Below are 25011 nucleotides of genomic sequence, written 5' to 3' on the forward strand. Positions count from 1 at the left end.
CAAGTGTAGTGAGACATTTGCACAAGAAACGAGACCGAAAATACATGGTGAGATTTTGCGTTTTTGCAGCGCACATAGGTAACGTAATTTAAATCGAATGTCGTAACATTTTTAGAGTCTGATTAACTAACAAAATTGTTAACTCAGTTAGTATTTGTTTTACAATTGCAATTACAAAAATCCAGCTCCTTTTAAACTTATTTCACTTTCTATGTCCTAATTGCGTTAAGAAAATCCATTTTCCAGGACATACAAATGCATCAGACTTTTAATTCGGTTATAGTGGAATCACACTTTAGATTTTTTTTGCGGGAGGGGGGGGTTTAAATAGCTCCCTATTGAAAACTCATATGTTTTATAAATCTGTCATAATTCGGTTTAATGGCATTTTTCTCCCACCTGAGGCGACAGACACTTTGCCCTGATCGTTTCCTTCTCTCTGCCTATGCTGCTAAAAATGTCAGGACAAACTCTCCTGCAGGATTTTGCTGCTTTGTTACACAGAAACCTAACATGACATTTGACCTTTTCTGAATCATTTGAGCCCACTTGGTGAATATTAGCGATATTATCTCATAAAAATGAATTCCTTTGCCTTATGAAAAATAAAAAATTAGCCCGTAGAATTGATTTTCTACTTGTTTTTTGCCTTCAAGCTCCATTCTGCTATTTCTATTATTGATATAATCGGCATCTGATTGATCATGTGCATGCTGAATTAATCTGTGGTTTGACATTTTGGTTTATGAAGAAGTTTGGAAGTTATGTGTTTTGCAGATAAACAAGGCAAGAGTCAAATGGAAAGATATTCATCATACATGCAGCTAAATTCAAAGGTGGGGAAGAATAAATCTAAAAGACAAGGAACATATTTGCTTGGCTGTTTATAAATCTTTCTAATTTAAAAGTTGTTCACCTCACTTTCCATTTCCTTTGCAATTTGTTGCCCTCATTTTCCTCCTAAATATTTCACCCAACAGCTTCAGAGCTCCATCAGTCTATCTTTTACTTTGTTTTTCTCTGTTTTTTTTTTTTTTTTTTGCTTCAGTTCCTTGCACAACCTCAATTTTTTTTCTCTTTTCTAATTTCAGGAATGTTTCTTTATGTTTCCTGCTTCGCCGTCTCTCAAAAATAGCTGTGCTTTACGTTACCAGGTTCACTCTGACACAGAGTCAGCAAATCAGAAACAAAATAAGAAATCTTGAAAAAGATTGTGAGAAATAAATGACTGCAACCATCCCCTCACTGAAAAGCTGGAAATGAAGTACAATTGAAGTAAAGCTATTCAACTTGTCTGCGTCATTTGGAGCCAAAAATGACTATGTGCAAACAAGAAAGTCAAGTTTATTTGAATATCACATCATCAACAAGGCTCTTCAAGGTGTTCAAACTGAAACGTAAAGGGATCATTTTCAGGAAATTGGTCGATTATGACTCATTAAGGGGGCAGTATTATGTGTTTAGTCATATTTGATATATGTAGCATTGTTATAAAATTTCTGCATATATCAAATATGACTTCAAAGAAATTCACTTCCTGATATAATGCCTTAAAATTGGGCCACTGTCTCTTTAAAAACTCCTGCTGTCTGAAACTCCACCTTCAGGAAGTCATCACGACAGCTCTTCTCTATTAACCATTAAACAACATTTTACCACTGTTTCACTGATAAGTAGCTCATATAATGAGCTCAGCTGATGCCCAGTGTCACCAGGTGTTTGCTAATTGCTGCTGGCTAGTCTGTAGGAGCTGAGTTGGGAAGTCGTTGGGGAGGGATCTCTGTGAGAAAAAGCGCTAAGTATATATAGAACATTGGATTGGAGGATGATGGTATCAGCACATATTTGATTGGATGACCTCTGCTTCATCTCCCCCAGATGTTCCCCAAGTTACTGTGAGCATGGAGGCAGCTGCACTCAGTCGTGGAGCACGTTTCACTGCAACTGCTCCAGCACCGGCTATGGTGGAGCCACATGTCACAGCTGTAAGGATGTGTGTTGATTACTGTTGCTTTGGACATAATTCACTTTATGTGGGAATGTTTGCACCAATCTTCATGATTCCTCTGAGGATGATGAGCTCTGATGAGCTGTCATCCTCAGAGGACGGCATCAGAACATGAAGAATTATATACATGTATTTTATTTTATTTTTTTCCCTCAGCAATATACGAGCGGTCCTGTGAGGCCTACAAACACAGAGGCAACACATCGGGATATTATTACATCGACGCTGACGGTAGTGGGCCCATCAAACCACAGCTGCTATTCTGCAACATGACAGGTAGCTCTCTCACACACACATAAGCACACGCACACACGCACACACACACACACACATCCAATCACAGCATGCCGACACTCAGGTGTCCAGTCTCTCTTTCAGCAGCCAGCGTTCCTGCCTGTCCTGCAGCTTTAAAGGGAATTTCTCACTCAGGCAGAATCTAAAAAATTTATACTTTTTTTTTTTTGATACAGAAGACAAGACGTGGACAGTGATCCAACACAACAACACAGAACTGACCAAAATCCAGCCGTCCACAGAAGGAAGTCAGCATCTGCCTCACTTTGAATATGCTGCAGACGAAGAGCAGCTAATGGCAACCATCAACCAATCAGAGTACTGCGAACAGGAACTGGCTTACCACTGCAGGAAGTCCCGCCTTCTCAATTCGCCAGGTGAGGTTTGACATTTCTTAGATAAAAAATTAAAAAATAAATAAAAAACTATTCAAAATATAATTTTACAAAAGATTATGTAGACTAAAGATTACTTTTGAGCATTTTGAATTGATTCAGGATTTCCACGACTATAAATTACAATTGTGTATTTTTTTTCTTTCTGCACCTCTAATCTGTATTTGCCCAAATTTGCACATCACTGTAGATCTATAAAATACAGACAAAATATTGCCAGTAATACAAAAAAATTACAAAATTTATGAGCTGTCAGAATCACTGAGAAGTTGAAGGACACAACTCAAAGAGACTTTCAGAAGTAGAGCGGTCAGCCTGACACCAGCTGTCCACCCTGTCTGTGTTTCAGAGGGCGGTCCGATCAGCTGGTGGGTCGGAGGGCCTGGTGTGGGACAAAGGCAGACCTACTGGGGCGGAGCCCTTCCAGGCAGCCAGCAGTGCGCCTGCAGTCTGCAGGAGAACTGCATGGACCCCAAACGCCACTGCAACGGTGATGCTGACCGCACTGCGTGGTACTGTGTTTTCACTTTTTCAGTTTTTATTTTTAACATTTAGGATTTTCAACACTTTTCCAGGGTTTTTCCTTATCAGATGGTGCATGTTGGAGCTTCTATTCACTCCGTCCTTTTTCTTCCCGTCCGCTGACTCTCTGTTCATCCAGGGCCAACGACTCTGGTCTGCTGACCCATAAGGAGTCCCTGCCTGTCAGATCGCTGGTGCTCAGGGATGTCCGGAGGCCAGGATCAGAGAGCTCCTACCAGGTGGGACCACTGCGTTGCTATGGAGACAGTAAGTTAGTGATACCATATCATAGTAGAGCGTGTGAAGTACCTCGATTTTTGTATTTCCCGATTTCTGCTTTTTTAACTCGTCTTTGTTTTGTTCTGTCTTTTTTACAGAAAGTATCTGGAATGCTGCATTTTTTGCCAAGGAAACGTTGTACCTTCACTTTCCCACCTTTCACGGAGAGCTGAGCGCCGACATCTCGCTCCTGTTTAAGACCACCTCATCATCCGGCGTCCTCCTGGAAAACCTGGGCATCAGAGACTTCATTCGACTTGAACTCAGCTGTGAGTGAAATCTGAGGAATAGGATGGCAAATCCCGACTTTCCTACGATACGAGTACAAATCGAGCAGCGCGGATCATCCGAGATCCACCGGGATCAAGCATCAGCGGGGGGTGATGGGCTCACATCAGACTCAGGCTTTCTCATCTTTAAAAGACACACTTCCCTTTTCACACAGCTTCCTTTCATACCGCATGTGGAGAGATCGCTGAGGGTGTAACGTATTGAGACACCTGGGTGTGATGCAAGTCCAAACTTCACTGTGACAGTGATTTGTGAGAAAGTGCAAGATGTGTTTTTTTCTTTCTTAAAAAAAGTTGAATGTTAAATTTGATTTTGAAGAAAATCTGCACAATGATATAAAAACGAAAAGGTAAAAGAATAAGCTTGTATTTGTGATGACGTCCGACCATTCTTCCAGGAAAACAGACTCGGTCAGACACGTTCTTCCACACTAAATACTCTCATAAGGACCGTTGGTTATGTGTAAAAGTATATAGAACGTGTCACAGAAGCCCAGCCATGTTTTGGTGTGAAGCAACATTAAAATTAAAGGAGCTTAGATCAGATCCTGAAAAAGAGCTTCTCACCAAAATCTCCTTAGCACCAAACCTTTGCACTTGGCACAGTGATGGACCAAACCAAACCTTTATGTCAGTGTTTTTAAACAACAGCAAGTTAAATCTACACTCAACTTAAGTACTTGTGATTTTTATGTACCATTGCACCCCTACGTTTAACTGATTGGAACACCTAAATGTAATGATATGGATCGGCTAACAAATATAGACTATAATGATTTCAAAATCATTTTCCTTTAGGAAAGACTCAACTTCAGATTAACACTGGTGTGCAACAATATGACAGAAATTCTTAAAAATTTAACTAAAGGTGAAAGCTCTCTTTTAGATTAGAAATCAGTGAGAAAAATAGTTTTTCAAGTTGTTGAATTAGGAAGGAACCATCTTGATTGTGTTCAGCAGGTATCTTTTCCCGCTCCGTCTCTCTCACAGCCTCCACGGAGGTCGTCTTTTCCTTTGACGTGGGTAACGGCCCACTGGAGGTAAGCGTGAAGGCCGGCGTCCCGCTGAACGACAACAGGTGGCATCGCATTCAAGCTGAGCGTAACGTGAGAGAGGCGTCGCTGCGCCTTGACGAGCTCCCCGCCGCCACACAGGAAGCCCCTGCTGACGGACACATCCACCTGCAGCTGAACAGCCAATTATTTGTAGGTCTGTGAAACTTTAAAACCCTAATTTGATACAAACTTTGTTTCCAAAGAAACTGACAATAGAAGTGAGCGTCTATTGCAGCTTTGACTGATGTACGGCGTATGTCAATAGCTATCAGACACTTTAGTGATTACTGGACTCTCTAGTAACATAATGAGATGTTGTGATTGCCTAAAGTGCTCCTCAGGTTTTTGGCAGGAATGTGACGCCTAAGTTTAACACAACAAAAGTCTTAGTCCAGCTTTACTGCAAATTTAAAATCTCTGCCAGTGAATGTTTATGTTGGGTACTTAGTCGATATTTTTAGGCTTGAAAGAACCTACATTGTTAGGTTGAGAATCACTTCATCACCTTTAAACCGCTAAATGTTCAGATCATGCTAGCATATTAGCTAAAGCTAAAAATACTCTGTAATGTTAATGCGAAGACCAACACGGCTTTTTTTTAAGTATGTTTACTTACATTGACATTAAAGCTAATTATGACACACACGAAAAAAGTATCAGTACAGAAACAACCCATTATAAAAGGAGTTAAAAGCTAATTCTGACTTCTGCTTGTTCAACATTATTAAGCTTAAATTTTTACTTCTATAATTTAAGTTATTTATGCTGTTTTTCTTCAACAACTTTTTGAAGGACTTTTTGCTCTTCTAGTTTTTATACCACTTTTACCCCCTGTGTTTCGGATTCAGTTCAACTTTGTTAGCACAGCGGCTAACACTGTTCACACTTCGTAGAGTCTGTAAGGTCTTTCTCTGTTTTTCATTAACATTTAGCTGCTTGTTAAAATATTTTCAGTTTATGAAATGTTTGTTATAATACTTTGGTCAAGATATCCTCAATTCAGAGTTAATTGTCCAGTTTCCTTCTGGTTGCCTAAATAAGGTCAGTAGGTTGGACTGCTAAGCTGGTGTTTCCCTGACAGTTCCTCAGAAAACCTTGAGCTGTGATAGGAACCCCATCAGAAAAAGCAGTTTGTCTCATCACAACAGTTTTGAGCTTGACAGTTTGGTAGGCTGAGATGATTACAACATGCAGAGTCTGAACTCTGCGGGCAGCTGCAGGTTGTAGAGGGAAAAGTCACGGAGCAGTAACTTGCTGGGTTTAAAATTTGTTCAGACAGCCGGGACAAACAAACTGTCAGAGCGAGGCTGATGACTCACCAGGATTTATGATGGCAAATCAGCAAGGTACATGAATATCAGAGACACTTCTTGAGATAATCCACTTAAGGACAATTCAGCTCTGATATATTTTACAATGTAAAAAAATAAATCTTAAAGATGCTCAGAGTATTACTGACAAGTTTTTCTAATTCTACTGATGAAACTATTGTCAGTTTTTACATCTCTGTATCTCCTCAGGAGGCACTGCTTCCAGGCAGAAGGGTTTTCGGGGCTGTATCCGCTCCCTGCAGCTGAACGGTGTTACTCTGGACCTGGAGGAAAGAGCGAAGGTCACCCCGGGGATCCAGGCGGGCTGCCCAGGTCACTGCAGCACCTATGGTGGGCTTTGTCAGAACCAAGGCCGCTGTGTGGAGGGAGCCAGAAGCTTTTCCTGTGACTGCAGCTCGTCTGCCTTCAATGGAGCCTTCTGTGACCAGGGTATGCAGACCTCGTCCAATCAGATTTGGTTCGGTAGCGTTGATAGTTTTACCCAAGCTTAGGTCAATAACCTCCAGCTGGCAGTTTCTGATTGAAGGTAAATGTGTCACTTTCTTTCTTAATAAATTTTCTGTCCTGATAAAAATTATTTTAAAGTAGTTTTACATTTAAAACTGCAGTATGAAACTTCTACAAAAATGTTTTACATATTCGATCGAACTGTCACCATATTAGACTGATCATCTGTAAAAATATCAAGCTCCTCCCTGAACTACTATTGACATTAAATGAAACGTACTGCTCCTGATCAAAAAACTGCCAATCAGAGCCAGAAAGAGGGTCAAAGGGCAGTCAGTCAACTTATGTATGTGGTGCTAAAAATGCCAATGGTGGAGAAACTACTTGGAAAACTGTTTATCCATTTTTAGCTAGTTATCTAGTCCAGGCTGAAATGATGTCTTGTTTTCCCAGACGTTGTGAAAATACCAAAATGTCTCTCTACTAAGTATTGTGATATGGTTGGTGGGACTGAATAGAAAAGCGTGCCACACTTTTCAGATTTATATTTTGCTTTATTATTATCATTTTTATTTTTTTTTGCAACATCCTGAGATTCTGTCTGTTTTTGCTACATAAATAAACTGACTTGAAAGAAAATTGTACATTTAGAATAATCATATGTCTGTTGTAGGGTTTTTTTGTAGGAAAAAAAATATTTAGTTTTTAAACACAGAACAACAAACTTCTTTAGCAATATAGCAAAGTGAATGTGTTTCCTAGAAGTAAAGAATATTTCCTGGAAATGTCACTGTTTAATTGTTTACAGTGTAGTTAAGTTTGAAACAGAGTCTTGTGCATATTTAATCAGTTTTAAACCCTAATTTGGCAAAGTGTCGCCGGGTTTCGACTCATCTGTTGGGTTTGTGTTATTTAGGAAATAAAAGGCACACTGAGCCATGACAGTAGCGCAGCAGCACCTCAATGTGTGTTGGATAATTAACCAATCCCAGCTGTGCAGCTTGTTGAAGCTCCACATGTAAATCAGAACTCTGTCACCTGACTGTGATGCAACAAGAGAGCAGAGTTTGGAGAGTTTTTTCTATCACCTGTCGGCCGGTTTCCTCAAGCTGCTCTTTCACCAGATCGCTAATTAAGTGACAGAGGCAAAAATATGAATAATGCATAAAGTTTCTCTTGTGGGAGTGGTTGTTTTTCTTTTTTTATTCCAAGTCAGAAGCCAGGAATATTTTATTCCATTATGCAAATTGGATGCTAATGAAGTACTGATTAAATAATAATAAGATAAAAACAGTAGCTGTAGCGTTTGCATAGATCGCTTATTTGACAGTAAGTAGAGCTTCTCTTAAAAAGAGACAACTTTGCAAGAAAAAACAAACAAAAACATTTATTACAGATGAAGGTTGGTCATTGCTGGCTCTCACTCAAGTGGGAACCACCCAGACTAATAAACACAAGCGAAACAGTAAAATTACAAATTCTTGGTTCTGTTTGTAACTTCCAACACATCAAGGTTTATTGGGACCCAAAGCGTCGAGGAGAGGAGTCGTCAGGAGGCACTGATCAGCCAATCAGAAGTGGATTCTGAATTAACTATTACAAAACATTGAAAGAAGACAAATATACCAAATTTAGACATTATGGCGTTTGAGACGAAGCTCAGGAAGGTGGTCTTAGTTACAATAATAGTATTTATTATTTATTCCGGCAAAAAAGTTACTGGAAGGTGAATAAAAACATGCATGGTTCTGAGAAACTAGCCAAGCTAAGAGCTTGTTTCTGCTAAATTAAGATGCATAGTTAAAAAGTTGTACTACAAAATGTACACGTCTGGAATATTAGCAGAAAAATGTACAACCTGTTTTGCAGTGAGGCTTTGTGAACCTTTCCCTGCAGACGTCTCAGTCGCCTTCGAGCCAGAAACGTCCCTCAGCTACAGCTTCAAGGAAAACCTGGTGAATGAGTCAAACGGGAGCAGCAGCCCCACTTCGTCCCCCTTTTTACCCAACCTGAACCTGAGAGCAGAAAACATTTCCCTGAGTTTCAGAAGCGGCCAGAGTCCTGCTCTGTTCCTTTACGTCAGCTCTCACCACAGACAGTACCTGGCTCTGCTGCTTAACAAGCAAGGTGAGATCTCTGGAAAGTTTTTTTAAACCCTCCCTAACTGTTATTCAGAAGATGTGGATCTATAAAATTAGAAAAAACACTTGTAAGGTGTTGCTTTTAGGCATTGATTACAGGAGTTAGCAGCCACAGTTTGGACTGCACTGAAATGTACCCATCCAAATCAATTACTTCTTACTGCCTTTCTTCACTAATAGCTTTTGTGGAGGAGGAGGAAAAGGGACATCACTTTGTAGCCTTTAATAGAGCAGAAAAATGACATCTTCAACCGTCGCAAAGTTTTTACCAACTGCCGGCCGAGCTGCTGCTGTCTGCGAGTTGTGCCAACGCCTCCTTTGATTTGTTAATTAGAGTCATTGTTACCTGTGAACACAGTCTGCTTCGTGAAACAAGACATGAGTAGTGCTGAATTGTTAAAATTAATTAGCAGGACTGAAAGTGGTGAATAATTGATGATGTGAGAGTGTATAATAGCCTTTTCATTCGTCTTGCCCTGCGGGTTCATGAAAACACTGCTGTTGATCACAGTTGATCATCTGTGATTGTGCCAGAAGCTCGGTACACTCAGGGCGCAAAACGCTGCAGATATTCCGTTAATGTTGAAAAATAACAATTTTGCAATTCCTGCATTTCTATTAAATGGGAAACACAATTAAAATCTCATGTGAATAAGTTTGTTCACATGATTAAAATAAGTCACGATAAGTCACACCCGCGTCCTCCTACCACTTTCTGTTGTCCTGTTGCTACTTGCTGCAGCCAGTAGTAACATCCAGTTGTTGATCATGGGACTTGTGTTGCGTTTCCATTGCAATTTTGTGAAATGCACTCATTTTGATACAACTGAAAAGCCACCCGGGGCAAAAGCTTTATTTTTCTTTTTTTTTAATGTGAGCTTTTTGGAAATGTCCATGTCTCCCATTAAGCAAATTTATTTTAATGACTCCATGTTGCACAATTACATGGTCAATGGAAACGCAGCTACTGAGATCTTGTTGACTCTTTTTTTTTTTCTTTAGCGCTTTGGTTAACTATAATCAGTGTTAAAGTTGATTTTTTTTTTTACTTTCTTGAGTTTTAATTTTTGCCAAAGTTTAGCTGTTGGACAGATGGATTTATATTTGACAATAGGATATTATCATCTGCAGACGTGTTTGACTGTGGCTGCATAGCAAATCCAAATATACTCTTCCACCGTCATGCATGAGACCAGATAGGAGGTGATTGTGTAGATGAACTGTTTGGTTTTCAGCACAATGTGAACAAAATAATAACTGCAGGTGAATCTAGCACCTGCAACTTCTATAATTTGGCCGCTTTGACAGGAAAAGCCATATGGCTGGCAGAGGATACTGACATAGAAATCAGTGTTTGTCTAATAGTGAATACAACCATCATGCCTATTTTTGTCTCAATACTGCATGTGCTTAAGTCTCACATTAATATAACATGTTTTTATGTTTACATTGTGTGAGTGCAGAACAGCTAGAGGTGAGGTACAGGCTGGAAAGTAGCAAAGAAGAAGAAATCCTCCGGAGCAAAGTGAGGTCCCTTGCTAACGGACAGCTGCATTCTGTTTCCGTCAGCCGACTGGCCGACTCCGTCACCATACAGGTAACACATCATCCTCTGTTACTCTGGTTTTAACTCTGCCTTTAAACTGATTGGAGAATGATGTTAGCGTCAAACAGACGGCACACGAAGCTGCCTGTTTGTGTTTTATAGCCAGCTTAACAGCTTCAGTTCTGTGAAGTTTTCTTGACGCTGAACTCTAAACGCAAAGCTTCATCACAACACCTGAAGTTTTAACTTGACATATTTTGTGTTGACAAAAAAAACAAAAAAAACTAAAACCTTTCAGGAATGAGAATTACTTTTTAGCTTTATTCATAGGCTAAATTCTTTAATATTTACCTACAATGAAGGAAATGCATTGCTCGTGTTTCTTGATATTGTTTTTTTGTATTGAAATCTGCCTTTTCCTTCCAGGTTGACCAACATAGCAAAGAACATTTCAACCTGACCTCTGGTGTTGAATTTAGTGACGTAAGGTCACTGACTCTTGGTAGAGTTCACAGTAAGTGACTCAGCTGCACAAACATAAGATAGATGAGAGGTTTTTTTTATTATTATTTCGATCACTCAATCTATCTTCAGACGTACATTTTAATTTATCTGGTTAAACAAAACCATTAGAACGGTAAAGATGCTAATGTTTTCCCTTGTCATTGTCGTAATGACACAGGGACCCTATTGAAACTCTGCACAAACTGTTTTATTCACTAATCTCACTAATGGTTTGTAAGTTAAATACAATAGATTGAATTTATTTTATTTTCTTTAATAATAAAATACCTCAAAACTCCAACCTTTTTTTTTTTTTATCAGTTTACTGTCTGAATTTGAAATTATATCCAGCAAAGAACCAGCAGTAAGCTGTAATTTTTACAATCATTTCCTGTTACATTTGATCACTAAATTAAAATGAACCTAACACAGATGAGTTTGTATTTTACTGTTGAAAATACAACAGTAAAATGCCCCGGTTTTATACTTATAAAACCGGGGCAAGAAAATGTAAGCACTGGAAATTGGTCAAAGCACTGAATAACCTGCAATATAATTAACAAGTAGGCGTCATGTTTACAAACTTTGCTGGACAATAAATTCTCCTAATAATTATCACGATTAATGACAATATTGTTGTTTGAGACCATTTTCAAGTGATATATTGACAAACATATAATAACGTAAGTTCACCGTCTAAAAGACCAAAACAACGTTAATTTTGTAAAAGGTTTACAATACTGGAAGATATCAACAACAGATATCCTTACATTTTTTATCATAAAATTTGTAAAAAAAAATAAAAATAATAATAATAATAATAATAATAATAATAATAATAATAATAATAATAATAGTTCTGCATCAAATTAGAACTTTTTTCTTTGCCATCTTTTCCTGATGGGTAGCAGTAACAATTATTGTTCTGTTTTATGTAGAACATAGTTGAAAATAAGTTGAAGGTGCGTGCGTGTGTATGTGTGTGTGTTTTGTTAGTGTGTTTTGTCCTTTATCTTGTTGCCCCATTGAGCAGACAACAACCAGAAAAAGCCCTGATTGTTTTCAGGAAGTCAGATTCATAGCATTCTTTGCTCTTAAAAACAGCCACCTGCAGTTACTGAAAGGGCTAAATAGTATTCGGGTAACCATGGAAACATCAGGATGAAAAACTGAGAGACAAAACAGAGAAAAAGTGCAAAGACTTTCTCCCAGGTGGCAGAGAATTGATGGAGCTTTTTTTTTTTTTAAATGAATATGAGGTTTCCTCTCCTGCATTACAGCACTGCAATTAACAAACAAGATATGATACAATCACTAGGCTACATGTCCTATTAATCCTATTATCCTATTATTTTCAGACATATCAAACTAGACTTGTTCAGATCTTGCTAACATTTAGATAGTTCTCATTTATTTCTGTTTCGGTTTGAAGAACCTAAAATTAAGCCGGAAAATAGTTTGTCCTTCGTTTCTCTGCTCGTCTCTACAGACTCTCAGGATTTGGACCCGGCGCTGGCTCAGCTTGGCTCTTTGGGTTTCACCGGCTGTCTGTCTGCTGTCCTCTTCAACTCCATCAGCCCTCTGAAGGCCGCCCTTATCCGACCAATCGCCAGCTCTGTTGTTGTTAGGGGCCCGCTCATACGGTCCAGTTGTGGCCCCGCTGCAGCCAAACCCCATGCAGCGGAAAACACACACCACCAGCCAGGTCAGGAGGGGCGAGGGGATCCTTTATATCGTTTGTGATTTTTACTGATCATTCTGACACTGATGGTTCGTGAAGAGCACGTTATCAAAATTCTGGGAATCATTTCACTTTAAATTTTTAATAAATTGGGCACCGCCAGAAAGCTTCATGTTGCCATTTTCATTTGTGTTGCTGGCTGAGGGATCCAACAACAATAACAGAGAAACATTTTCAAACAGCTGTCATTAGAGCTCTTACCACTTATAGTCTATTTAAAGAAAAAAACAGTAAAATTGGTTCATAACACATCGGATCTGTCAACATTTTGAATAATCAATACCTATTCCTAATCCCACCACATGACCACCTGTGTTCTGCCATCTAAATAAAGGATTATTTTAGTTTTAATTACTTCTTGTACTTTTCATGATAATTGTTTGTAGTTTTTTTGTTTTATATTTATTGTTTGAGTTGATTGTAGTTTCTGAGATGGGATCCAATGATGTTAATTAAGGAGAACTACATAAAAAACAACTGCAAGGATAAAAGAGTCAATCTTAAGGGACATTAACTTCTCCTTATGGATTCAGGTTGTAAAAATAAGTATGCAACCGAGCTCTGTCCGGTTTTTATAGGGTGGTCATTCTTTCTGTTGATCTCTCTGGGTTTGTAAATGATGAATTAATGACAAGTGTAATGTTTCGGCTTCTCTTTCCTTTGATTGTTTTAAGGACCAGCCTACTGTGGTGTACCTAAGATTGTATGCCAAGAATAAGGATTTTTTTTAACTTTAAGAAAAAAATCAACTTCATCTCACACACATGCACTCGTTTTATTTTTCTTTCAAATGTATGCTTGTTGTTAAATGACGTGTTTCTGCTTTCTTTTGCTTGTTTTTGTCTCCTTTCTGCTGTCTATTGGCTGCAGACCAATCAGGGTCGGCAGGAGGAGGCCAGCCGTTAGTGAATGCCCTCAGAAGTGACTCAGCTCTCATTGGAGGTATTGTAGCAGAAACTAGCTTCAGAGTTGTGCTCATCAATCATGAGATGGGACATGTCTGAAGGTGAACTTTACAGTTTAATTCAATATGCTTGATAGAACCACTCGCAGTGAAAGAAACCCTGTGTAAATGAACCCTCACAGTTGTTCTCCAAACAGCTCGATTGTCTCCACGGTAAATAGAAATAGAACTAATAAGGATGTGAATCACTTTGTAATCCAAATACTCTGTTTTTGGTTCTGCAAACATCATAGAAGTAACTCCTTTAACAGGGAGGTTAGAATAAATATGACTAGTGCAGCTATGTTGTCCAGAGTACCGGCCGTAGGTAGGACCACACATGATAAATTAGTCAGACTTAGAGCCAATCAAAGACTTTGGTAGAAGATGACCATTGGAGCAGGAAGACTGGCGAACATTCCTGCAGCCAGACTTGGCAGTGGGGTTGACTGGGAACAGTCCAGCTGGAGAGAGGCTGAAACATTCAATGAGGTTTTGAGTTTCCCTGGAGACTGAGAGGTTTCGCCTCATTAGTCACCTCTCTAGGGACGTGTCTTTATCCGCTTTTGCAAATCCTTACCAGCCCTTTCCCAGTTTTTACGACCACTTCAGGGTGGTACAAGCCCTGCCGAGATGCATGTTGCACGCAAGCGATTTAGCTGACAGCAGACTGCATTGCTTGATAGGCCTCGGTTTACGTCGCTATATGAGCGAAGGCCTTGCAAACTTCAAACAACACCGGAACCACCGAAGTGGACCGGATCACATGGTGCCTGCTATCAGAGAGCTGCTCAGTGTTGAAGATCGTAATCATAAGCAGCAGCAGGAGAACATGCCTCAACTTTTGGAGACTGAGATTTTACTACCCTGCAAGTTCTCTGAAGAAAGGAGATGTAGCGAATAATGTCATATCCATTATTTATGTCTCTTGATTTGCTTCCATTCTGAATAGTGTATTGGTATTGGGATTGAGAGAGTGGAATTGAATATTCTGTTTGATCTGAAGAATTATACAAATAATATGTTAGCATCTTTCTATAACTTTTTTTTCATATCTAAGAATCAATTGACTGTCTAGAAATTACTTTTTTATGCTCTTTGTGTTCCCCCATGTGGCCAAATATGTGTTAGCCAAAATATATCGACAGTAAGTTTCTCTTTATCGTTCAAGCATCAAAAATCCTGAGGTGAGTGAAGTGTCTATGTATCACAATGTGAAATTAGGGGATTTTGTTATGGCTGTGATAGTTGAGTTTCTGTCAAGTTTGCTGATCTCATTGATCTCATCTTTATTCTGTATTTCTTCCTTAAAGAACAACGCCTGCTCATCTTTGGCCTTTTTCTTTGCATTTTAGGCCTGATAGCAGCAATAATCTTTGGGATTGCATCTGCGTTAGCCATACTGATCCGATTTCTGCACAGAAGAAAGGGGACATGCCAAAACCAGGAGCTGACAAAAACAGAAGATAACAACAGACTGCAGTTTGCCAGCCAGAGCATCTCGCAGTACGGTCCGACTGAGAGCCAGAAAGAATATTTTATTTAGACGCAACCTCCCAGTTGGCAGACAGAGACACTTTGTGATTCCTCAGTGCTTTGCACAACAACCTGATATGTGATTGTGATTTATATGCAGTTTGTGAAGTTCAGCAGTCAGAAAAGCAAAACAGTGTCACAACAGTCAGCTGTGAATGGATAATGATGTAAATTTTATAGTGTCAACTAAACTGTTGAAATTATAAATCATTTTTTGGTTACATTTGGAGTCTTTTGTGTGATAGATTTAACCTTTAAAGCCAGGAAGCCTAAGAAAATATTTTAACTTTGGCCTCTTGCTCTATGAATGGCTGTGAGAAATATATGTGCTTGCAATAAGAATTTTTTTCTCTCTAAATGTTTTTAAGGCAGTATAAAGAATTTTCTTATAAAAACGCGTTAGTTTTGTCACCTCTGTAGCAGGTGTCAATACACATTAAAATAATTAAGGAGTGTTTTTATTCTGGGCAGGCAGAAACCAAGTTTAAAACAGACATAAACACTTTTTTTACTCCATGAAATGTTTCTTTAATGTGCTTTTAATACTTTTTTCATTGTTGTTTCTCTTCCTTGCGTATTTTCATTCTACTACACTCCATTACCATGTTTTAGGAAGACATACAGGCCTTGTTAAAATGATGTTGTGACAGAATAAAATAAGGCACACAATATGTGAAAAAACAGCTCCTCTGAATTCTGTTTCATGCAATATGAATTTCATATTTACATAAAACCACTTTGCTCTACCGTTTCTATGGCAGCTCTGGAGACAAAACAGAAGTTGCCAGTTGGACTCTAGCGGTGGCCCCTGATGATTCTTTAAAAACCAGACTGACTTCCTCAGTTTTCATCATCACAAAACCACGTTTGAATTGTGATCATTTATTTATATACGTTTTCATTTTATTTGTTCATGACTCAGTCTACCTGGAAAATAAATTATTTAAAAAAATGTTTTCCTTGCATTTCTTTTACAAGTCAATAATTGTGGCAAATATCGTCCCGTGTATGTCCCGTTAACAACTGCTGTGATACTAAAATAGATACATAGTGACCCCTGGTGGCCCCACTAGGGATAAGCATATAAGCCACGATGGATGGATTATAATGCCTCTGATTTGCGCTGATGGAGTTTTTGGGAGTTGGATGAGTTTTATGTTGCTTTTAGGCTGGAAACTGTCAGTCAGATCTGGCAACCCCCGTTTGGTTTCCGTGTCAATTTGGTTCAGGCTAAAATGAATAACTATGGTTTCATAGTAGGTTCATAGTTCTCTAATTGAGTCTTTTAAAGTAGTTCACAGATTCAGGTTGAACTACTTCCTGTTTGTTCATCATATTTTGTCTGAAATAGAGTTTTAACAAATCTACAGGTCATGACGGTCACATTTCAACATTATTAGAATTTTTCAAGGGTTTTAGTTCTGGTCTTCAGTTAATATTCTTAATTATAATAGAATAAAATGCATAGTTGAGTTTAAAGGGAACTACATTTCAATACTTTTTGCTTTGCATTAATTAAACAAAAGTTTGAAAATGTTCTTCCATGTTACAGCTACACTCTTGTGTGAGTTGTTTTATCACATAAAATCACACAAAAAAAAATCACATCAAAATTATTGATAGTGTTAAAACTTTTACAAGGAAATCTAAACTCATGAAATGATGCTGCAAAGGTGCTAACAAACCTCAAAGTGCCGACTCCACATTTTACAGTGTCTTGCCGTTGGCAACATAACCTGGAACTTGATGAAACGTGGAACTAAAATCTCAGAGCATGTTTGGAAACATTTCTGCAAGAAGGCAGTGTACTAAAATCTTTACTTTCTGAATCTGGCTCAGCCTCCTTCCCCAAGGATCACGTGTTATTTATCAAATCCAAAATCAGATTTGCATGAACTAAGATACAAATCTGGGTTACAGATGACTGCAGCTTCTTCAAACAAGCCTAAAACGCTCCATTTAACAAGCAGGTTGCTTTTTCCCCGTCACAAATGAAACAAAAGCCCCCATCAGGAGTTGACATCTTTACCACACCTCACCCTGGTATTCAGTAAGGCAAATATTTACCTTAGAAACAAAGGTAAATGGTGAGGTGGAGGGGGGAGGGGGGTGTTTATTGTAAAAGTAGATCATTTCTGATAAACCGTTTGGGATGACACAGAGAACAGGTGTTTAAGAAAGGGAGCTCTGCCTACTCAGGCTGTTGTTAATCATAAATGTGTACTTCCTGTCTGGTTACTGTTATATCTAACAAATAGTTTCTCACTGTGGAATTTGTCAATGCACCCTTATAACTGTTAATGCAAAACAACAAGCTTTGCATGTATTTTTAATCTAACCAGAGATGACCACATACATGGTTTACAGTTCTTTGTTTTGTTTCCTTTATACTCACATTGTGACAGATCCCCCTGTAAGATGTCTTCTTAAACATGTTATTTATGAAGTACCACACCAGAGACATTTTTGTTTCCTATCTAAACAATGCAGAATTATTACGATTAAAAAGAGAAAGATTTAAAGGGGCGGTATTGTGTGTTTTTATTGTTTTATAGCACATTCAAGTAACTGTCACCTGCATAAATGCTGTATTTATCAGTCATTACTTATCATGACTTCACAATTTAACGCCTTGCATTTGGGCCTCTGCCCCTTTAAGAAGTTCCTCTGTTGAGCATTTACAAATAAGTTTGACTGGGAAACAGTTTTTATAATGAGCCCAGCAAGACGTGCAGGTCCACCAGGTGTTTGCTGGTTCCCGGTGCAGTCAATATTTATTTACCTCGGCAACAAAGTTGTGAAGTGAAAGGATGCAAGGGGATGAAGGGTGGGGGAGGTTACCAGAAATCTAGGAGCACTTAATAATTATGATGAGTCGGGAGTGAGAATGTGTTGAATAATTCAAATGACTCATCAGGATGTTCCACACAAAAAAGCCTCTGAACAAAAATAAAATGAAAAATAGTCACGTATTTCCTGTCTGGCTGCTACCAGATGGGTGGGAAATCTTTTCCTTGAGGGTCGGCTTGCGGGAGATTTTGCTGAGCAGGCTGGAGTCACTTTGGATGCAATCTGTTGTCTAAAAATTTTTATTTTTTTTTATGCAATCGTGCTTTTTGCCCCAAATATAGGAAACAAGACTTTCATGACTACAATTATTCCGATATCACCCCAGTAAATACTCTGGTGACCTCACTAAAGCTACTTCCTCTTTTTGCTTACATTCGATCGAGGTTTTCCCCTAACATTCCCGGCCTCGGAGTGTCTCCCTCCCCAATCGTATCCTCACACCAGACCTCTGCTAGAAGAAAAAAAACCAAAACAAACAAAGCCACACAGAGGAAATCAAAACTCTTCCATTAAACCACCAGCAATAAACTAAAACGAGACACAATCAGAACTCCATCCAACTTTACACATGTAAGCATTTTGAGTGTTGAACAACCAGGAAGTAGCTTCTGTTTCTGCTTGACAGACGATCAGAAAGGCCGATAAGTTATGGCAAACAGCTTGTCTGGTATATTCTATTTGATTTCTGGCGATGCACTGTGTAAAAATGTGATGAATATTGAGTGATCTCAGAGCTGCATGAGTGGCTCTCATAGTTTGCAAACTGGGCATTTCTTGTCAACCAGAGCAGAGACGCAGAAATCTAATTACTGGAAGTGTCGCCTTTACAGGAAAGCAGCAGGCATCGTTTTCTGGTGTGTTCTGCTTGTCTCTGTCCTTGGTGACCTTTTCTCATGTGAGTATTTGCTGATTAAGGGCTTTGAATTACACTAGCATTCAACATTCAAAATCAATACAACTCATCTGTGATGTGATGAAGCACATTTTTGGGAGGATGGTTGGGTCATGTGAACGTTTGGGTGAGACGTGACACAGCACAGACACAATCATGTGACGGCGTAGAGTTGAGACACGCAGATAATGCTGGAATCCTACTCAGTTTTAAAATAGTAGTCTGAGTAGTAAAGGTTAAATAAAAGGGTCCTGCATGTGACGACTCCACTGACTGCATTTGTTTTTATCTGAGTGCAGGTTCCGGTATTTTGAGTGATTCCTGTGTTTTCTATTTTTTTTAAGCTCTGCCGTCGTCTTGCTGTTCAAATTTGTGTTGGCGCTGTAAGCTCTGATATCTGCGCAGTTACTGCAACATTTATCATGTTTTATGGCTTCGTTTTGAACTGCATACAAAGAACCTAGTTCAAAACATAGACAACATGGTGAAATCAGAAAAACTCTGATCAATTTACATTGTAAATTTGCAAAAGTATCATTCAAAACTGAGGTTCTTTTGCATAAATTAGGATCCATATTGAATATATGATTCTTCAGATGTGAGCTGCATGAAAAGTTACTGCCACTGAAACTGGGACGAGGAATTCTCTGTAAGAGTAAAGAAACAGGCAGTGGCGGTAAACCCCAACTTCTGACCCTTCAGCGATACAAAAACAACTCGCACTTTCATTGTGTAAAGCATCAGATATAAATTTGTTTGGCAAATCAATTCAGGCGTGAAACAGGTTATACAGCACGGTTAAATAAACAGGTGTGTGTGTGTCATCTGATCTTATCTGTCTCATTGGCCAATAAAACATTAAGTTGATGAAAACTTTTAAGATCTAGATTATGAAATGAGGCTCTTTTAACTTAATAACCTTCACTCCCTTTGTTTCTGATTTCTGCCAGAGAACAGATTTTTAAAGGCACTTCAGGAAAATCCCGTCGTCATCATCTTCATCTTCAACTCTGATCCCTTCACGTCCTCACAGGTCCAGTTGACCGTCTTCACTTCACCTCCTCCCAACATTTCAAACCCCGGTGGAAAGTGTTTACTTCATTTTGAAATTCCCCTAACTTCCTTTAATTGAAACTGAAGTGATGTTTGCGGGACAACGTGGACAAAGAGGTCCGATACCTAGAATCCTAACAGACCGGTCTGAGGCTGATAAAGTCCTGTGCTGGTGTTATCTGAGCAATCCTGATGATGAGTCATAGCAGGACTGGTTTTATGTTATAAACATTTCTTGTTCCTCTTGTGCCAGAGCTCCGTGTAGGTTTAGCTGAAATGTAGCATTTCATAGAAATGCTGACTTAATTATTCACAGACCTTTTGGCGTTTTCCTCTTTTTCAAACTTTGACATTTTCTTTCACTTCGACGAATCCACGGTCCGGAAAAAGATTCTGTGGCACGCTGTCTCACTGTCTGCATGTTTGTTGCAGAGGTATTTCCCTTAACTCATAACCTACTTTGATACCCCTGAATGCAGTCCATTGAACTAAAATTAATTCAGAAAGGTAAAGTTCCAGTGCCTAGAAACAAAAGCTTGAAACAACTTTCAACAGGGCAGGACTAGGAGTAAAAAAATAAGAGTCTGCTAGCATCATCAGCTAACTGGGTTAATGATGCAAACCACTAATAAAAGTTGTTTACAATCACTTTTCCAACTACAGTCAGCTCAAATGGAAAGATGTACACTTTGGTCAAAGGGGCCAATAAGCCGTTGGGGTCCGGCCCTCCAGGTGTCACCCAGTACCTCAGAGGGCCAGTCCACACCTCGCTGTCAACGTGGTACTTTAACAGTTAAGGAGGCTGAATACATTTCCACACCACACTATTTAGATTTTATTTGTAAAATGTTTTAAAACTTCTTATCGCTACCACTTCACAGATATGTAACACTTTGTATTATTCTGTGAAGCAAAATCCATAAACTAACACATACAACTGTTCATGTTAAACATTGTTCATGTAAGACGTACATTTGTTTGATGTAAAGTGACTCGAGTCAAAGCTTAACCTGTTAAGAAAAACACTTTAAACAAAGTATGAGGTCCAGTGTTCAAGCAGGGAAAAATATTGATTTAAAAAAAAAATAAAAATAAAAATAAAAATAATAATAATAATAATAATCTGAAAAGTAAGGTAAAATTCAGAAACAACAAAAACACTGACAAGACCTGTAGTTTCCTGACCTGAGTCTTCAAGTGCTGCTGTGCAGCGGCAACAAAACAAAAACAAGCAAAATGTAAAAATCACTGTAATCAAATCATTCATACATTCGTTGCCATGTGGTTAGACAAGAGAAAACACAATAACACAGAATAAAAAATACATAACAATCTTAACACACATTTTAATCCATACGGATGTTCTTTGAGCTGGTGAAGAAATCATAGATCCAATCAAAGTAGAACTTCATTCTATCCAAGCTCAGTGCTACATGACTGCGGCGACAGAAGGCCTTATCTCCACCTAACAGAGTCTGCAGAGGTTGGGACGATGCCTCACGTTCTTCTCATGTGAGGTACGCAAATGACAGGATGTCCGTTTGTTAGAAAAAAAATGAGTTCATGAAGGCACCCAAAGGCGTAGAGTCGTCCCACACCAAGCTGCGACGGTCATGTGCAAAATTGTTTCTAGAGATTCTGTAGAACCATCTCAGGTTGGTTCAGATTGCCTGGTTTCCCTTCAGTGTAACGTTGTTGTTTCAATCTGCATGTGAACAAGAATGACATTTTTCTTCAAAACATGCAAAATTGCTGCATTAAAGGTCAAACTGTAAACACTTAGAGATGTTGAGGTTACCTGTGAAGTACGTTTCTGCAAACGAAGAACAGAATCACCAAAATTAACAGGATAGAGGGAAAGATGCCTACAAAGATGCCTATGAGCCAAACTGGAGGGGTTTCTAGAAAAAAAACAGACAGAATTAGACCCTCTGATCTATATTGCTTAAATAATCAGAATAAATGACATTTTTATACAACTTGCCTCTAACTTTGGAAGGGACAAACACGGCCATTTGCCATACGTAACATTGGGCAGTATTGTTTGCAAAAAACAAAAATAAATGCTATGCAATTATCAGAGTTTTTAGCATCTTTTGTTATAAGTAAAAAGAATTGAATAATGTTAGATATTCTCCTTTTAAATATTTGTGCATAGAGAGAAAATTTCATTCAAAGTTTTCCTGTCATACCACGGCTAATCCTGAATACCTTACAGTTTAGGACGTAGCAAAAACGAAGATGTTTTTTTTTTTGTTTGTTTTTGAGAATTAGTTACATAATAATCAAAAGTTTAGGAAAAGTGTGAGTAGAACTTTAAAGAGGCCAAACGGCAAGACCACTTTAACAGAGTGGTAAAAATGTCAAGATTCTTAATGAAAGGAAAGTGAACACACTTTTACTACACAGCTGGTGACTCAGCAACCATTACGTCATGTGAATAAAGTGTCATGTAATTGTTTTGACGGGATATTTCCTACCTGGTTGTGCAGGACGTCCAGCATTCCTCGTGCAGTTGACTGAAAAAACAAGAACACTTTATCATGAAGAAGCTCAATTCTTCCTTATTTATTAAAATTTTTAATAGATTAAAATGTTCTGGCTAAAACACAATTAAATTGTTTACTGCCTTGCACAAAAAAAATAAAAATCTAGCAATCATAAATGCTGAATTAAAAACTGGAGGTTAATACTGACAGCTCCTCCATTAGTCCAGATTTGTAAATGATAGAGAAAATCTTTGTGCTGTTATCATTGCTTCTGTAATAGCTTCTAGCAAGTGATTGTGATACTGCACTTCAGTAAGTAATCTAAGATTGATTTGACAATAACACAAGGGAGGACAAGAAAGACCGGTTATGAAGGGTTAGGCGGGTGAAATTTGCCTATCAGTCTGTGAATCTATTTTATCCACCTTTTTTTTACAACTGTGACTGTGGAAAGAAGCAGGTAAATACTCACCATGACATGTTGCGGTGGTAGACATCTGTGTAAAAAGAAATATGGAGTAAAATTAGAAGGGTTTTTTTAAGGTAACTCTTACCATTTGTTTCAAAAATGAGTAATTTTTCATACCTCTGACATGCAATCCCAAGAGTACACTATTGTCTCGTAGCAGCCATGGGTGTGTAGATGTGTGCTGTTGGAGCTGATGATTACCTCCTCAATTTTGCCACCGATATTTGCCATAACATGATTCTAAAGTTAATAAAGGGAACATGGAAAAAACTCTTAAAAGCTGGGTAATTTACAGAGACATGATGTTTAAGCTTCATAAGGTTTTAACACCAGAAGTAACATAAGAATACCTTTAGAAACTTCCATAAAGGCAAAAACTGCACAATAAACTTTTGATATTTCTCCAGAAGATGTGAAAAAGGTGCATTTTTATAACTTACTGAGCTGTTGATCCAAGAAAAATCACAAGTAGAGCCTGTGATGCCGTGGACAATGTAAATTGTGCCATTACTGGTTTCCATGGCAGTGCAGCTGGTCTCCTTCGAGACGCAACCACGACCAGCCAAGACTGAAACGACAAAAATGAGAGCTAGCAAAAAAGTTCAACTATTTATTGAGGTTGAACATATCAGAGTTATGTCAAAAACCATTGACAAAACAGTGTAATATCATACAGTTGCAATGGGTGTTGTGTTCAATGATGAGTACCGTTTTTGACCAGGAGAAGAAAGGCAGTAAAAGCATTTTCCCCCACTTTACATACCGCAGTGACATTTGTAGAAGCTGACGTTCCAAAAGCAGCACTTAGCACGAGCAGATTCAGAGTCAAATGATCAACTAAGCTAATACTCATTTTTATTATGTTTATATGATCACCTAAGCACAAAAGTAAAGTAAAGAAATCTAGTATTTGAAATATTTATTTGTTCTCTGGAAGAAATTAAGAGATTAATGTGTGTGTGCGTGCGTGTACGCATGCATGTGTGTGTGTGTGTTGTTTATGCTAGCAGATTAGCTGAGCGTTGTTGACAGGGATGTGCTGAAGTCGACGTGCATGGTAGTGGCTAAAATAAGTCATTTTTTGCCAAAAGATGTTTTAGGCAAAAAAAAAAAAAAATCACTTTCGACAAAAAATTAATTAAACCGCTATTTTAGGAAGGTGATGATATATAGATGTTCATTTCGAATTAGAATCATAAAGTCATTCATTTCCTTCACAATGTCCATTTATCTTGCCATTAACATTTAGAACCAAATAAATCCACCATCTAAAACTAAGCATAGTAGACAAGCGTTTGTCCCTTCCCATAGCAACAACTGAAAAGAATCACACTTGACCTTAAATGACCCCATGCCCTTTTCCGACATAGCCAGTATACACACCGACACCATGCGTGTTTCTGCTGCTGTAGGGAATTCCTTCCTGTTTGTCTGCCTTTCACACTTCAACTACTGGGAAACCCCTGAGTTGCTCAACATTAGATTTTGGCACTACTGTGTTCTTCGCAAAGGCATTCATAATCATCTTTAGACGATTTAAAGAAGGACTTCAGAAAACAAACGACTCATGGTTTACGATAAAACGTTCAATTGCCACATATGTGGTCACATGTGGTTGCACATATGAACACATATGCGTATGCAACCACATACGCGTGTGCGGAGACAAATAGTGCTTCTTGGAAAAAAGAATAGTGCAAAACTGTATGTTATTCAGTCAGGAGTTACTGTAGTCCTCTTACCGACAGCCAGGAACTGAAGCAGGTATTGGTTCGTCATCCTTTCACGCCTTAGATCAAAGAAGTCACTTTTCAGACAGCCGCCGGTTTCACTAGATCCTGCTAAGAGTCTGTTCCTGTTTGAAGGCTGCAGTGTGACTGCTCCGTTCAAAACCGAGAGGAAAGTGACATGTCTCTCTGGAGAACTGTCTGTTTTAAACACAGGGTGGGGCATGTTTAGATATATAGTAGGGTTGGTGGGGTGGCGGGGGGTGGGGGGGGATTTCTGCTGTCTACTCCTCCCTCAGGTGATTTCCTCATTCTCCTCATGATAAGGAATGGGTTGTAAATTGTTCAGTGTAATGTGTAAAAAAACGCCACAAACAAACTGACAAAGCAATAGAACGCAGAAAAATAGTTACATTATGTAACAATGTGAATCTCTATTGCCCACATATGTACAATATACAATCTTGTTATAACAATATCATAGACAGTAAAGATTATG

At 38.6% G+C, this 25011-nt stretch overlaps 2 protein-coding genes across 2 annotated transcripts in view; one reads left to right on the forward strand and one right to left on the reverse strand.

The window, feature by feature from the left end:
- The window catches only part of LOC103476504 (contactin-associated protein-like 4), a 38863-nt gene extending 23150 nt beyond the window's left edge, over nt 1-15713 (forward strand). Inside the window, exons 11-24 of the mRNA XM_008428908.3 lie at nt 1879-1985; nt 2165-2284; nt 2479-2679; nt 3047-3209; nt 3359-3486; nt 3597-3767; nt 4779-4997; nt 6364-6603; nt 8518-8748; nt 10226-10359; nt 10735-10822; nt 12302-12517; nt 13424-13495; nt 14852-15713. Coding sequence (XP_008427130.1) covers nt 1879-1985; nt 2165-2284; nt 2479-2679; nt 3047-3209; nt 3359-3486; nt 3597-3767; nt 4779-4997; nt 6364-6603; nt 8518-8748; nt 10226-10359; nt 10735-10822; nt 12302-12517; nt 13424-13495; nt 14852-15042 — 2281 coding nt within the window. The 3' untranslated portion in view covers nt 15043-15713. The remainder of the gene's footprint in view (nt 1-1878; nt 1986-2164; nt 2285-2478; nt 2680-3046; nt 3210-3358; nt 3487-3596; nt 3768-4778; nt 4998-6363; nt 6604-8517; nt 8749-10225; nt 10360-10734; nt 10823-12301; nt 12518-13423; nt 13496-14851) is intronic.
- Nucleotides 15714-15789: 76 nt separating this feature from the next.
- LOC145555085 (uncharacterized) lies at nt 15790-24716 on the reverse strand. The gene is made up of 7 exons (XM_081616350.1): nt 24528-24716; nt 23226-23353; nt 22903-23025; nt 22789-22813; nt 22308-22346; nt 21626-21728; nt 15790-21532 (listed from the first exon to the last, which is right to left on the reverse strand). Exons 1-7 carry the CDS (start codon nt 24562-24564, stop codon nt 21457-21459), a joined length of 531 nt encoding a protein of 176 aa, XP_081472476.1. The 5' UTR covers nt 24565-24716; the 3' UTR covers nt 15790-21456.
- Nucleotides 24717-25011: the final 295 nt, after the last annotated feature.

This window comes from Poecilia reticulata, chromosome 15, assembly GCF_904066995.2.
Source record: "Poecilia reticulata chromosome 15, P_reticulata-male-v2, whole genome shotgun sequence".
NCBI classification, from domain to species: Eukaryota; Metazoa; Chordata; class Actinopteri; order Cyprinodontiformes; family Poeciliidae; genus Poecilia; species Poecilia reticulata.